The following is a 16,543-nucleotide window of genomic DNA, read 5'->3' as shown; positions in this document are numbered from 1 at the left end:
ATATATATATATATATATATATATATATATATATATATATATATATATATATATATATATATATATATATATATATATATATATATATATATATATATATATATATATATATATATATATATATATATATATATATATATTAAGCTACCGCCAAGTTGGAAATCTGCTGAAACCCGACCCGTTCACAATAGATTTAGTAGGCGTCCAGAACTTCGTTAATTCTCCAGAATCGATTTGAGCATAGTTAAGGCTTGACTAATCTTCTTGTCTTGTTGACTATACAAGATCTGAGAAAAAGAAAATACAATGCATAGTTATGGTATTAGTCGATTTCAGAGTTAGATCAACAACATTTATTAGGGTGCTAAAACACACACAGACAAAAATATATTTTTAGGTAAAAATCTTATGAATTTACAGTGTAGCGGGAGGAGGGAGTCTCCAGAACGATCCAACGGAACCCCCTACCCCTCCTGCTCCTAATTTTTTTCAGATATAGCTACTTTTATACTATTTAGATTAGACTTTCCTAATATTTCTTCTCGTAGCATCACAACACATATTCACAAAAACTTGTTCTATCATCAATACAAATAGCATAAATAAGACAAAAAAAAACCGTGTAAAAACCTGATAGAAGAAGACATCTTTTCTATCAACTCCGTCAGTGGCAAAATCTTCAAGAATTCCTTCTGGACTAATTCCATGTTCAAGACATAGTTTCTTCCAAAATTCAAATCCAACTGAAAGATATAAAACATCATAGGCTTTATACAAATTTGCAAAGAGTAGAGAAAAAGAGAGGAAGAGAAAGCACGCCACCTTATAGTTTCCGAAATTTTATCGACCGGAAATTACCAGCAAAATATGGGGACTGCACCAGATGTCTGACATCCAGCTATCCAGAGATAATTAAAAAGAATTGTTTGTAAATTAAAGCAGTATGAAAATTTGGAATTCCAAGTTATTATATTATATTTCCATTTATTTGTAAGTTGAAGCAGTAAGCATTACCTGAAGAATTTTATAAATTAAAAATCTGTAGAGGTGGGTTATGTAGATTCCAGGTAAGATCACCTGGTAAGATTTACCTTTTTTTGCTTTACATGTGAAGAAAATGCGTTTTTTTTTAATTAAACCAACTGGTGCTAATAAATAGCACCAGTTGGTAATTATTATTAAATCGTACTCGTTTTAATTACAACAAAACCAAAGGCAACACTACAACCATCCAAGCAAAAAAAAAAAGAACCGAAGTTCTTGCTCTTACAGATGTGGTATTTAAAAAATTTTGAACTAAAAAGTTACTTATGCCTTCGATGAAAAAAAGGTAAAAGATAGAGTTGTAGTTTGCAGTTTGCTAAAGTGGAGTACAAACTGTAATAAAACGAGTAGGTAAGTAAACAAAATCAACACAAAAATGAGTGCAAACACTGTAGAACAAATAAAATAATCAATTAGCCTACTTCAGGATGAAATAATTAAAAAAAAGTACTCAGAAATAAAATTCGAAGTTGTCATGCCTAGAGCTTCATTAAGTCAATATATTCGTTAGAACCAAGGGAAAGATAGCATAAACCCCTTGATACTAGTTTTCAGGCAAAAAAATCAGTTCAAATAATTTCTGAAAAAAAAAAAAATCAAATTTCCTTAGTTATTCAGCCGAAAATGGAGATGTAAACTCCCATTTGTGAGCTCCTGATTTCGTTTTTGTAACCTGCGCTATGGTAGTATAGGTTATCTTTCGGGAACCTTTTGTAGAATTCAGTTCAATTCCAGTAGGATTTAAACCATTCGCAGTTATGTAGTTTAGTTCAACATCAGTTGGAACTCCCCGATATGTCTTCTTTATGCTATGCTCGTGCCAGAAACCATGAAGATTAAAAGGAATTTCAGAAGACAGACAATTCCGCTAGTATATACTACTACTACTACTAATAACTCACTGCAGCACCAAGCCGCCTGAGGCCAACACAGCTACGCACGCTCCTCCTCCAACCTAATCTATTTAAAGCCTCCCTCTTTACACCCTCCCAGGAAGTTCCCATTTCCTTTAAATCCTTATTTATGACATCCTCCCAACCCAGACAAGGACGACCTGCTTTCCGTGTAGCCCCAGACGGTTGGCCAAAAAGGACAATCTTCGGTAATCTGTCATCCTTCATCCGTAGAACGTGGCCTAGCCATCTCAACCTTTCTTTCATTATAGCCCCAGAAAGCGGGATTGAACCACACTTTTCGTACAACCTACTGTTTGAAATACGGTCAGTCAGCCGGGTACCCAGAACAATCCGTAGGCAATTTCTCTGGAAAACATCTAGTAAATTTTCATCTGCTTTTCGGAGTGTCCATGCTTCAGAGCCATATTTGACCACTGTCATCACTGTAGCTTCCAATATTCTAATCTTGGTTTGTAGGCTTATCTTTCTATTCTTCCAAACTTTTTTTAACTGTGAAAAAACGATCCCACTAATAGCACACAGCTACCTATAAATACTGAAAAGCTGATGTACAATATCACGATCCAGAACTTGAAGAATGTAGGAAATCGCTAACCCCATTCAAATGTTTTTTTGAAATCAAAAGGAATGAAAGGACACATTTTTTTGTCCATATAACCTTGCACAGCTTCAAAACAGGAATTCCAAATGTTGGTTGTCTTTGTTGACCAAACAAATCAAACCAAACTTTGATCGTCTACCTGGTCCTGCTGACATAGTTAATAATTATGATATAATTATAATAGTCATAGTTATAATAGTCAAGCAAGTAAGAGATGAGATTCCTGGCCACTAGGAAAACAAATCTTTTGACTCACTTTCAGGTGAGTCAAACCTATTCTTTACGGTCTTTTCGCATAGGGGTCCCTTTTACCAGGGGAATTGCGGGAAGTATTTTTTGGTCCTTGTCTGGCAAAACCATTTTTTTTTAAATCCATGAAACTTCCAAATGCATACCACAAATCGTTCAAATTTTTTTTTTCTTATGTTCCTTTTCAGGCAAACAATATTTTTTGTTGTTGTGCGTCAAGGCTACAAGTTTAATATATAAAAAAAGAAAAAAAATGGAGACCATTTTAGGGGGGAGGAATCTAACCTTTTTTGTACATTAGGGTTTGGTTCAGGAACTAACAGATCTAAGATTCAAACTGGTTAAAAAAGAGGATGGCTGTTTTGGGGCTTGTATTTGGTTTGATCTTTCCGTTTGTTCTTCTTTTATTTTTTTTTGTTTCTATTTTATATTGTTGTTTTAAATTCGTTCTTTCTCGACACTCAAGGACACCTTGCTAGATACAGGCAAAATATAAGTATGATTATTCTTGTTTTTCTTTCTACTGCTCACAGACGTGTTTTTTTTCAAAATTATTTTCTTTATGTGGCCAAGGTAGTTCAGCTTTGAATCTTTTATTCACAAACTAAGGCCCTTACCACCAGGCCTGCATGGGTTACGTCATGCCTAGACATATATTTATTGGACTTTTTGACTACTCTGAGAAAAATGGTTATTCGGGAGTGTTGATCTAATGTTGTGGCGATTTTGAGGAGTCACAGGAGAAAAGTGCGGCTCAGGAAGGTGACTGACTACCTACCATTTTTATATTTTGACCCCTTAAATAGGGTATGTGAACTTTAAACTTGCAAACGAGCAAGCCCCTCTAAAGTTTCTACAGTCAATCTTCCCATGTGAATCGGTTGAAAAACAGAAATACATACTGGCTATACAAAACCTTTTTACTAAATTGACTGAATAGACATTTCTTGCCAAAAAAGGGAAAAAAACTGAAAATTTGTGCATGAAAATAGATGTCCAAGTGAGCATATCGGTACACGCTGGCTATACGGAATCCCTCCCCCTGACTTTGTTCCAATGTCCCATATTCAAGAAAAAGTACAGCCAAGATGCACACTCTTCAAGTTTTAACCCTTCCCCATCCAGAATACGACGTGCACATACCTATACAAGCAATAATTATAATGAAAGCGTTGACCTGATGGTATTTTTTTTAGTATTATTACTATTATTATTATTCACGCATGAAATGAAGCGGTTTCAGACACAGTTATTATTACATTGTCAAGTTGCACAGAAAATATAAAACAAACTGACTTACTCTGATTGCCACACTGACCAAGCTGCAATGTTATCATCTCAGATGGCATTTTGAAAAAATTCAGGTAACTTAAAGCGAATATGGCAACTGAAATGGGAACAAAAGGACTAACATTTAAAAACCATGTGAAAGAAAATAGGTCAAAATGGGAGCTTAAAGAGGCAGGGTAAGAGAAAATGCTAATAAGGAATGTGAAACAAATAAGATCCATGAAAAAAAGAATGCAATAGCAGGGAAATTAAAATATGACATAAAGTGATAACACAAAAAAATCGATCAATAAAAACTATAAGCTGCAGAAAAGAAAACACGGAAAAACACAGGAAAAGGAAACAGTAATCGTTCTAGACTAGTACAATTTTGTAAGTATAACAACCTTGGTTTAGCTAATACAGAATTTGGTCACAAAATGGCCCACAAGTTAGCATGATATCCACAAGATGATAAGACATCTAACTTGATTATGCTATTGGAAACCAAAGACTGGCAGGATCGACACACGATACTAGGGTATATAGGGGTGCTGTTATTGATGTTAAAAGTAAAGATCGCCTTCTAGTAATGTCTAGGGTTAATTTAAAGCCGAAATTTAGGAAGAGTAACTACCATTTGGGAAGTTATGACGTTGGCAGACTCCAGAATGAGGACTTGAGAAACTTCCCAGGAACAGTTGAATATTAAACCGGAGATTTTAAAATTTGACAATGTAGAAAATGGATGGAATAATTTTAGGAAAATAGTTCGTGAAGTCACTGACGGTGTTTTAGGGAAGAGAGTTAGAAATGCAGCTAGTAGTAAAAATGCTTTATGTTTAATAGACAGGAGAAGGGGTTTATTATTTGACTCAAATTATTTGAGTGGCAAATCATATGAAAATAAGAGGTATGTAAAGAAAGTGCAGAAAGCATTAAAACGTGAATTGAGGAGGTGTCAAGTGGAAGTCATGGACAAAATTGCCAAAAATCTGGACAATGCAGCCAAACGGCTTAATAGTAAAATTTTGGACTGGCATGTTCATAAACTGAGAGGGAACAGACGATCTGAACTTGTTCCAGTTAAAAATAGGGATGGGGCCCCAATTAGTGAGGAAGAAAGAGTTAAAGAGAGGTGGGCAGAACATTTTGAAAATACAATAAACCTTGTCAGAGTTACAGGAAAAGATATAAACAAGAGATAAGAGCTCATAAGGCACTTGTGACGACGCCAGAAGAGCCAAGAGCCCATATGGTACGAGCTCTAACAAAATTCTAAGAATCAATAGATTGATTTAAATGGAAAATCAGAGGCTTAATGCCGGTCCGGATTTAAAATAAGAGCTCTGAGTCACGATGTCCTTCTAACTATCAAAATTCATTAAGATCTGATCACCCGTTCGTAAGTTACAAATACCTCATTTTTTCTAATTTTTTCGAATTACCCTCCCTCCTCTTAAAACCACCAAAGAGAGCAGATCCGGTCTGGTTATGTCAGTCACGTATCTTGGACTTGTTTTTATTCTTCCCACCCAGTTTCATCCTGATCTCTCCGCTTTAAGTATTTTTTGTAAGATTTCCGGTCCCCCCCCCCCAAATGCCTCCCCCAACGACGCTGGATCCGGTTGGGATTTAAAATAAGAGATCTGAGTTACGAGGTCCTTCTAAATATGAAGTTTCATGAAGATCGGATCACTCCTTCGTAAGTTAAAAATACCTCATTTTTTTCTAATTTTTCATAATTATCCCCCCCAACTCCCCCGAAGAGCGGATTCGTTCCGATTATATCAGTCACGTATCTAGGACTTGTGATTATTTCTCCCACCAAGTTTCATCCCGATCCCTCCACTCTAAGAGTTTTCCAAGATTTTAGGTTCCCCCCTCAATTCCCCCCACTGTCACCAGACCCAGTCGGGATTTAAAATAAGAGCTCTGAGACACGATATCCTTTTAAACTTCAAATTTCAATAAGATCCCATCACCCGTTCGTAAGTTAAAAATACTTCATTTTTTCTATTTTTTTCCGAATTACCCCCCCCCCCCCAGATGGTCAAATCAGGAAAACGACTATTTCTAATTTAATCTGGTCCGGTCCCTGATATGCCTGCCAACTTTCATCGTCCTAGCTTACCTGGAAGTGCCTAAAGTAGCAAAACCAGGACAGACCGACAGACAGAATTTGCGATCGCTATATGTCACTTGGTTAATACCAAGTGCCATAAAAAATAAGGAAAAAGTTTGTGGCACTTTGGATGTGAAGGAAGATTTGTTTTGTGAGGAAGAATTTGTGACAGTACAAAAAGGATTAAAAACCAATAAGGCTCCAGGTGTTGTTAGTGTAGTAAATGAGTCTCTTAGAATAAGATCTTTCTTAAAATTAAATAAAAAAACAAGTTTTTTAACTGAAAGTAAGGAGCGACATTAAAACTTAAAACGAACAGAAATTAGTCTGTATATGAAAGGAGTTGTCCCTTCCTCAACACCCCGCTCTTTACGCTAAAGTTTGATTATTTCTCTCAACTTTACTTTTTAAAACAGTAGAAAAAATAGCATAAAGAGCGTGGCGTTGAGGAAATATACATAACTTACGAATTAACTTACGTAACGAACTTCAATATTCGTATGTAATATCGTATAATTAGGTATATAAGGGAATTCACCCCTTTTCAATACCTCGATCTTTACACTAAAGCTTAAATTTCGTCCCAAGTCCCAACATTACTATTTGTAAACACTGCTCGAAGTTTGTAACTTGCAGCCCCACCCATGGCGACTGTGGGGGAGTAAGTCGTCCCAAAAGACATAGTTATTAGGTTTTTGACTATGCTGAATAAAATGGATATCTCAGAATTTTGATCCGGTGACTTGGGGAAAAAATGAGCGTGGGAGGGGGCCTAGGTGCCCTCCAATTTTTAGGTCACTTAAAAAGGGCACTAGAAATTTTAATTTATTTTAGAATGAGTCCTCTTGCGACATTCTAGGACCACTGGGTCGATACGATCATCCCTGGAAAAAAGATTCCATTACTTTTAGAGGGTGTTTTCCCCCTATTTTCTAAAATAAGACAAATTTTCTCAGGCTTGTAACTTTTGATGGGTAAAACTAAAATTGATGAAACTTATATATTTCAAATCAGCATTAAATGCAATTCTTCTGATGTAACTATTGGTATCAAAATTCCGTTTTTTAGAGTTTCAGTTAATATTGAGCCGAGTCTCTCCTTACTACAGTTCGTTACCACAAACTGTTTGTTAATGTATGTTAATGGATGTGGCGAAAAATTTAAGGGAAATGGTAACTTCTTAAGAGGATGTAAAGAGGAAGGCTTTGAACAGATTGGGATGAATGACGAGCGTGCGTAGCCGTGTTGGCCTCAGGCAGCTTGGTGCTGCAGTGAGTTGTTATTAGTAGTAGTAGTGTAATATCAGGCAAAAGGTTTCAGATTTTCGCGCTCTTACTTGCTCATCCCCTTTATAACACTAAATAATCACAATCTTAGAGAACTATTGGGTATAACTGTAGTTTGAGTACTTTCTACTCTCTTAGAAAGCTATTGATTTAGGTGAATAAAAATTTCTGGGACAAATTTACAGTCGAAAGGACGGCCAAGAAAGATGTTTTAAAGAAAACCCCTTCCCTCTCCCAGGCACTGACTTTTCATAGACTTGGAAAGTTCTTGCCCTAGGTAAACCACTGCTTTTTCACTTTAATGCAAACTAAAGAAATGGGAATGAAAAAATACTTATATACCTCTTAGTATTGTAGCCTCTAATATCCACTTTAATGGTCAATTTCAACTTCAATAGTTTTGACAAATTAAAACACTATTTAACTAACATTAAATTGCACTTGCTATTGGGCCAAGATGTCAGAGAACTTTCATGAATGGATTTACAGTCCAAAGTAAGGCCAAGGAAGGTGTTTTAAAGTAACCTCCTCCCCTTACCAGGGAACTAATTTTCATGAATTAAATTTTTTTTACCCTAGGTAAATCACTGCTTTTTGTACATTAGTGTAAACCACAGAAAAGAGATGGAAAAAAAAAAAAATACTTGCATACCTCTCAATCCTATAGCCTTTAATTTTCACTAAAATAGCACAATTCTCAACTTCAACATTTTTGACAAATCAAAGCAAGGTTTAATTTACATTATATTCAACTTTCTAGCAAGGTAAGGTGCCAGAGGACTTTAATGAATGGATATACAATCCAAACTAAGGTCAAGGATGATGATTTAAGGTAACCTCCTCCCCTCTCTAGGGCACAGACTTCATAAACTTGGAAAGTTCTTGTGGTAGCTAAATCACTTATTTTTGAACATTAAAATTTAATCAAACACGTTTAGCAGGCCAAGAAATGCAATGGTTAGATTAGCATGAATATTGTAGCCAAATATATTGCTAATTATTCTAAATGCTCTGATAGCCAAAAGGAGATCTTAATCACTGACACACCTGTTCAACTTGAGCTTTAATCTTAGAGAATGCTGCCCAATCCTGGGCTTTGGGTTAAAGTTAGAACCAAATGCCCATATCACAAAATCATGGACAAATTCAATCTAGGACAAGCATTGTGATGTAGAATAATATTGTTGATAATGGTCTTACATATAACCAGATATAAAAGAATTCCAAAAATTATATAACCTTCATATTTTCAATAGCCCTAAACTTCCCCTCCCACCAGCAATATAGAATTTGCTGTTGAGGTATAATTTTGGTGCTTGATCACTTTTAATGAAACATTCTAAAAACTACACTAAAATATTTCTAAAATACTTAGGCTACTTTGATCATTCTTAAAGGCTGCTTTGCTTCACCCTATTCCCTACCCGCTATTGGACAAATATATAGCCCAAATAATATATACTCTTTTTATTTACAAAAGCTTGACTCTTATCTTCATATTAATTTCACAGCAAATGCTAAAAAATCAACAGAAAGAAAAGTTACATAATTGAGAGTTTAGGCTGCATATTTAACCACTAGGGAGGGGGTAAAGTGAATGAAAGCAACCTTTAAGAATGGTACAAGAAGTATTTTAGGATGTTTAAAAGCAGTGTTTAGAATTTTATAGTTTTAAAAGTGTTCATATGCTAGACTGATACCATTGTTAAATTAAAAGAAGAAAAGAGTGTGCACAACAGAAAGTATTAAGAGTATATATAATTTGGGCTAAAAATTTTGGTACCAGGGGATACTAGTAGCTCCACAGAAGAAACATGTTAAGTAGTACCATTAGATTTCTTATTTTGAGCTCTTAAATAACATCATATTTGCATTTCTGACGATGCACTCTTCAATGGTCACAGGCACAAACATAAGGAATAATATATTTCCCTATTAGTTTGTATCTCTTGATGCTTTATATTTCCTTGCAAGGTGGGACTAGCTGTATTCTTGACCTGGGAAAAGCATTAAGCATATATATATATATATATATATATATATATATATATATATATATATATATATATATATATATATATATATATATATATATATATATATATATATATATATAACATTTGGAAAAAGGATCAAATAAGGAATCTAAGGGCACTAATTTGGTTTATTAACATGTTTCCTTCTTTCAAGCTACTAATATTCCCAGTTACCTATATTTAACCATTAAGCGGGGGGGGGGTGAGTAGGAGTAAGGCAAAGAAAATTAACATTTAGGAGCAAAATAAGTAAATATTTTAGCATATTTTAAATTACATGCTTGTGAAATTGTACATACTGTGGAAGATACAGGTAGAGTAGTAACTAGCAGTTACCTTGTAGATAACTACTAGAAGTAGCAATTCTACTCTCCATAAACAAACATAATAAAAGTCTGGACACTACTTCAAAATGTGTAAGTATTCTAGAATACTTACTTATGCCATTCCTAAATAAAATTAGCTTCACTTCACAACCCAACTCTCCCCCCTCCATAATGAACAAATATAGCCTATAGCCAGAATTATATATACTCATTGCAGTTTCAATAGTGCGACTGTTTTTTTTTCTTCCCTACTGCTTGTTTACTGTTTTCTGTCAAGTTAACAATAATAATAATAGTTGTGTCATTGAAAAAAATGATGAGAACATATAATTTGGGCTGTATATTTGTACAAAAGGGGGGGGGGACATAAAGTGTAGCAAACTGAATTTAGGAATGTTTTAAGTAAGTATTTAAAATGTTTTAGTGGTTTTTATGGAGTGGAAGTGCTAAACTAATACAAGGTAAAGTCTTAGCTGAGGGATCAGTCCATTTTTATGAAAGTTTCCATGTTATAAAAGATACATGGAAAATTCTAGCTGAGGGGCAGTTCTGTTAAATGGTACAGTTCTTCCATTGCCAATCAAAACAGGGTCATCAGAGGTATAAGGCACGTGTTACAGAGCTTAAGAACAGAACAACTGCTGGTGAACAAAACCTTGCAATCCATGACTTCTGAATTGTGTAAAAAGAAAAAGGAAAGTTGAGCAAAAGTTCCTCCTTCAATACAGATGTAGAGCTCTAAGCTATGGACTGTGTAAATAGCGTAAATGTGAATGTTACTAGAAACATTGATGTTACCTTGATTTAAAAGACTCACATTCATGATAAGTGACAGCTGACAAGAAAGCAAAACATGCTCTGGAAGTCACTCCACTGTTAACTTGAAAATACCAGATACCATTCCAGTTCATATGGATCAGAAGAAGGCTCAAGTGGGCTAAGCAACAGGACTTACAACCGGAGTAAGCAACATCAAAAGGAACTATGAACCTGGATCTCAAAAGCACCCTTCCCAGATCTCAAATGGACCCTCTCATAATCTCAAAGAGGGGTACCCATACAAATCAGTACTCAAAGACAGGAGTAGATGTAGTGCCTTCATAGCCTGTATCTCTACCAGATTGTTGAATTAAAACAAATACAAAATATAAAACAGGGTAAAGACCAGTCTCTCAACTACCTAATAGCATTCATAATAATGTTTCTTTGTCTGATGCTGACCTTTCTTTTGCTTCTATTTCTGGTGTTTCTTCTGCATTACCTTGAATATCTACTCTTTTTTCTTTGTCATTTCACAGTGCAGTATCCAGCAATGTTTCTACTTCTTTGGTTCCCACTCATACTAGTCCTTTATCCTCTTTGATTCCTACCTCTCAAAGAATGAAGTTCCTTAGTTCCAATGTCGATAGCCTCCCTAATAAACTTTCAGAACTTTCCTTTCGTACATTAATGGCAGAGGTGAATGTTACAGCAATTACAGAAGTTGCATCTAAAAACACCTTGTCAGCCTTATTGCCTGATGAAATCCAAATCAATGGTTACCAACTCTTTTCTAACCTGAATTCCCCACTTTGTCACAGAGGAGTGTGTTTATATGTAAGAGATGAACTTAAGGGTAGTCTCATTCATTTTAATTCTCTTATTACTGATGGAATTGAGCCTGCTTGGATAAGAATACACAATTGAACATTCTCAATTGTAGTTGGTGTTGTTTATAGAAGCACCAATGCCCCATGAGTTTTGGACTCTGAATCTAATTTGGCTGCTATGTTTTCACATGTGACTTCCAATTTTGCCAGTTATGATCTTGTGCTTCTGAGGGACTTCAACCTTCCCAAAATCCAATGGATTGATGGACCTGGTTTTAGCACATGAGATTCTCCTTTTTTGTCTGTCCTCTGATAATTTCACAACCAACTCATTTCAGGGAAGGACAAGTCTCCAATACTCTTGATCTGGTTATTCTCAGTAATCCTAACCTTCTTATTAAGAATGAAATAACCAAACCCATTGGTAATAGGGACCATGTTGTAATTATTTCAGAGTTATGTTTGCCTAATAAACAACCCTCTTCCAAGCAGCAAAAATATGTCAATTACAAAATAGTCTCTGAAAGACTTGTCAATGTCAATTCGGAGCAGCTTATCACCAATGATATTGAGGAGAGTTGGTAAATGTGAAAAATGTAATTTTACATGCTGAAAAGTCATGCATAAGAACTTTTTGTGCTAAACAGGCCAAAAGTCTACCTTTTTTAGCAAAAGAAACAAGTAAGCTAATTAATAGAAAACATTGAGCATGGGATCATAACAGGAAAAATAAAACCTCAGAAAATTATCAACTCTTCATAACTAGACAACCAACCATGTCAAGCAGTTGAGGAGAAAGTTTGAGGAACAGTTGGCTGAGGATGTTAGGGATAGTCCAAAATTTCTAGTGTTGTGTCTCTAGAAAATGTTGCAGCAGATGCACTGTCCCTGATATCCTGTACAATAGTCAACCAGTTGCTGATCCTGAGCTGAAAGTTGAAATTTTCAATGAACAATTTGCATCTGTTCTTTCCTCCTCTTTCCTTACTGTTAAGGAAGGAAATACAAACAGCCTCAACCTCTTTCCTTACTGTTCAAGTTATCATCAAATCTTTCCAGACTACCTATGGATTAGAAAACAGCCCATATCATTCCTATATTTAAGAAAGGTAGAAAGGATCTTGCTGAAAACTATCAACCTGTCAGCAGAACATCAGCAGTTGTTAAGGTTCTTGAAAGAATAATCAATTCTGCAGTTATTAGACATCTTGAAGCAATAATCTCTTGCACAGCTCACAGCAAGACTTTTTTTCTTGAAGATATGTTGATACCAATCTCCTTGAATCATATGATCAAATTCTCCTTGAATCAAAGCATATTTTAAGTGGAGTTCTTCAGGTTAGTGTTTTGGGTCTTATACTTTATAATATCTTCATTAATGATGCTCCTTCAACTATCAGCAGTAAACTAATGCTCTAAGCTGGTGACCTGAAGCTCATTGGACCAGCCTTGTCCTGTGAAGATCTTACCCTTCTACAAAATAATCTTGGACTGCTTGATCAATAGGCTGAGGCTTGGCTTCTTAAATTAAATGTTGTCAAGTGCCATATCATTCACCTTGGCAAAATAATCCTTATTGTCTCTCAGGTCACACATTATCCTCTGTAAATACTGAGCAAGATTTTGGAATCAGTATTGATGATGAATTACAATTCAGCACTCATGCCTGGAATTCTGCTACTAATTCAACCACAGGGCTGATTAAGTATCCCCTAAAGTAACAGTCTTCTGTATAAGGGACTTGTGCATCCTAGGCTTGGAATTGGAATGCGTCTGGCCTCCCCTTATTCTAAAAGAGACATAAAAGTGTTGGAAGATGTGTAGAGACATGCCACCAAAGTGATATCTGGCATGCAGGAACTTTCCTAGCCTGCAAGACTAGCAAAGCTGAAACTACCAACTCTTGTTTACAAGAGAAATGGAGGTGATGCCATTTTATCCTATAAGTTAATGAGGGCTAATACACTCCCAGCATTTTTTCCCACTATTGGTTCTAACTCAAGAACTAGAAGTCTTTAATTGAAACTTGTTAAGCAGCCTACCCTATCCAGAGCCCAGGCTCAATTTGTTTCTTTGAGAATCATAAACACTTTAAATAAACTCTACAAAAAAACTGTTACTGCTGAATTTGTGGCCATCTTTAAACAAAGACAGGATGCTGAGTGGTCCTCTTGAGTGTAAACTCAACTGGGAAACCATGGATCAGCACAGTGCACCTGGTCACTAAAGAATCTTGAATTCCACTGAAATTGTCAACTTTGGAGCTCTACAAGGATCAATCCTTAGATTGCTCCAAACTGCAACTTATGGTAATTTAAGAACATAAAATACTTACCCATTTTAGGAGAGAATGATCATTTAATCCTAAGAGTTCATTTGTCTTTTTATAAGACAGGAAATAATAACATAAATGAACACTTATGCAGATTATAGGGCAACCAGAAAAGAGCCGGAAGGCATAGTATGGTCCCCTCTACTTCAAGGGCATGTCTCTCTAAGGTTCTTAAAGGCTAAGATTAGATTTTGAAAATGTCTCAACTCCCTTTTTTTTAAGAAAGATACAAACCTAATTGAATGTGTTCAGGGGTATGCTATGACACATAGCTGGCCTAAAAGACCTTCTATAATAACAAGAGACTAGAATGCTTGCAGCTGCCAATATTCATCTTTAGATGCTGCTGTGGAGACATAATGCTGATCTACACATATAATGCACAACTAAATATCTCTCTGTTTAACATACATTCAAATTAGCCTTATGTAAGAGGCCACTCACATAAGCTGCCAAAGATCAATACACAAATGCAGCAACATTTCTTCTCCAAGTGTTATCAATGATTAGAATGATCTCCAAGTCAAAACAGTGACTTCACTTACTATTGTGTCCTTCATGTCCAGACTTGAAAAAAATGAAACAACAAATCATAGAAATACAACCAGGACTCCCTGTCCTAGGCCTACTCAACCATCTACTGATGTTAACCTTGCCTAGTGAAGATAAAGGTTCTTCCAGTGCAACATGTGCTTGCTATAATTGATCTGCATATTATAAAGTAAAACTTGTTTCTTAACATGTTTCCTTACATCCAGCAAGGGCCCTAGACTTATACCCTTTTTTTACTAGGGTAAATTGGCTGATGAAATAATATGATATAAAATCAGTCTTAGCTGGTAAAACAAAAAGCTATTACCTTAGTTACCTTAATCCATCTGAGAGCTTTAAGGTCTTCCAGACCTGTAGTGCTCTTGAGTTGATGACTGCCAGTTGAACCTCCACTGTTTCCTCTCCCACTCTTTGATCAAGTTGGTTTTCAAAGGACTGGATGGAGGGAGCACTGACAGTTGAATCTTTCAGTTTATTCCAATGATTTATTACTCTTCTCAAAAGGAATGTTTGGCAAGTTTTAGATTGGGAGCTTGACTTTGGTAGCTTCTTGGAGTGTCCTCTTGTATTGTGCTGGCTGGTACTGAGATTGCTGCCAAATATTGCTGACTTTTCATTCTGTAGCTTGTAAGTAAGCATTATATCACTGTGCAAGCGTTGGTAAACCAGAGTGGGTAGTTTGAGGCACTTGAGGCAGTCCTCATATGAGGTTGATGCTAGACTTTTATGCATTTTGTTGCTCATCTCTGTATGTTTTTGATGAGGCTCACATCTTGTTGATGAGAAGGAACAGCAAGACACATGCCAAAATCAAGATGAGGTCTGACAAGAGCCTTGTATAATTTTATAAATATAGATGCCTGTCTGCTGTTGATAGTTTGTTTTAGTAGTCCAAGACTGGAGCTTGCATGGGAAACAACATGCTGGACATGGCTGTGAAATTTAAGTTTATCATCAATAATGATGCCTAGATCCCTTTCTTCTGTTCTGTTCTTTAGTTGCTCTCATACTTTGGTGGTGGGGTTGTAGATCGTGTAGTTTGCCATTGGGTTATTGGGTCCAAGGTGTAATACACAGCACTTTCCTGCATTAAATTGGAGAAGCTAGTCATGGGTCCAAACTTGTAACTCATCTATGTTGTGCTGGATACTCTGAGGGCATGCAATACCAAAGAGTTTGGCCTCATCAGCAAACAGGTGCATGCCATTGTCTATATGGTTAAATATGTCATTGATGTAAATCAGAAAGAGAGTTGGGCCCAGTACAGTTCCCTGTGGTACTCCACTCATTACTTCAGCCTTGTCAGAGTATATTGGTTTGCCATCTGTAGCAAATAAGCAAACTTTCTGTTTGCACTTTGTAAGGAAACTCATTTCTATTATTATACTAACAATGTCACCCAACTCAGTTGGTAAAAATGATGGGCTCTTCTAAAGCAAACAGACTAATAAAATACAATTTTAGGACCTACCATGAGATTATTTATTTAAAGGTCCTTTGAAACGAAATTGGCAAGTCATTACCCTGAAAATGCGCCCTAACCTCTTCCCTCCAAATGAATCCATTAATGACCCTATTAATGTAGGGCTAGGCCTATTGTTCTTTTATTTCTAGATGTGTCATGCACTAGCCTACATAACTCCTGATTAGACTTCTATGCCCTTTTCCTATTTCTAATACCCAGAAAATGGCATAGCCTACATGAGAGGTTTATAATACCCATTTAAATTTTGACAAAACATTTTACCCTAGCCTACTTTAAGCTTGGATTTTCTATCTCTTTTTCATAGGCTCTAGTTTTTATAATAAGACTCCTGGAATGATTCATTAAAAAAATTTTACTCTCCTATTTTCACAAAATTTACTACCTATTGTGAATTAGCGTTTATAAGACTCTTCTACCTTTATAATTTGTAGTTATTCACAGACTACTGCTCTAGGAAAGTCACGTTAGAATTTGAATTTAAACTGAAATTGTACCACCGCCATCTTTCAAGCCAGTGTTCGAAAGTTTTGCAAGATACACCATATTTAAAGTTCCTTTATTTTGTGTGTTCATTTTGAACTTTTAGAGCATATAGCCAAACATGGGCCTCCCTTATGCCTCTGAGAGCATCCCTAAATTGAGGACATGGGGATGTCCTATAGATATATTGGATACATACATCGAAGGCGGTGCGGAACCAAGGGGAAACTTAGTCCCTGAGGGCTCATAAT

The 16,543-nt window shown here is 35.8% G+C and overlaps 1 protein-coding gene across 1 annotated transcript in view; it reads right to left on the bottom strand.

Annotated features, from left to right (window-relative positions):
* The window catches only part of LOC136041270 (tubulin gamma-2 chain-like), a 33,813-nt gene extending 17,513 nt beyond the window's left edge, over positions 1–16,300 (bottom strand). Inside the window, exons 1-3 of the mRNA XM_065725876.1 lie at positions 16,229–16,300; positions 4,112–4,198; positions 631–743 (exon numbers count right to left, since the gene is read on the bottom strand). Coding sequence (XP_065581948.1) covers positions 631–743; positions 4,112–4,160 — 162 coding nt within the window. The 5' untranslated portion in view covers positions 4,161–4,198; positions 16,229–16,300. The remainder of the gene's footprint in view (positions 1–630; positions 744–4,111; positions 4,199–16,228) is intronic.
* Positions 16,301–16,543: the final 243 nt, after the last annotated feature.

This window comes from Artemia franciscana, unplaced genomic scaffold (assembly GCF_032884065.1).
Source record: "Artemia franciscana unplaced genomic scaffold, ASM3288406v1 PGA_scaffold_1184, whole genome shotgun sequence".
Classification (NCBI taxonomy): domain Eukaryota; kingdom Metazoa; phylum Arthropoda; class Branchiopoda; order Anostraca; family Artemiidae; genus Artemia; species Artemia franciscana.
Note: the sequence above shows the minus strand (reverse complement) of the source record. Positions and strands in the feature narration are given on the sequence as shown.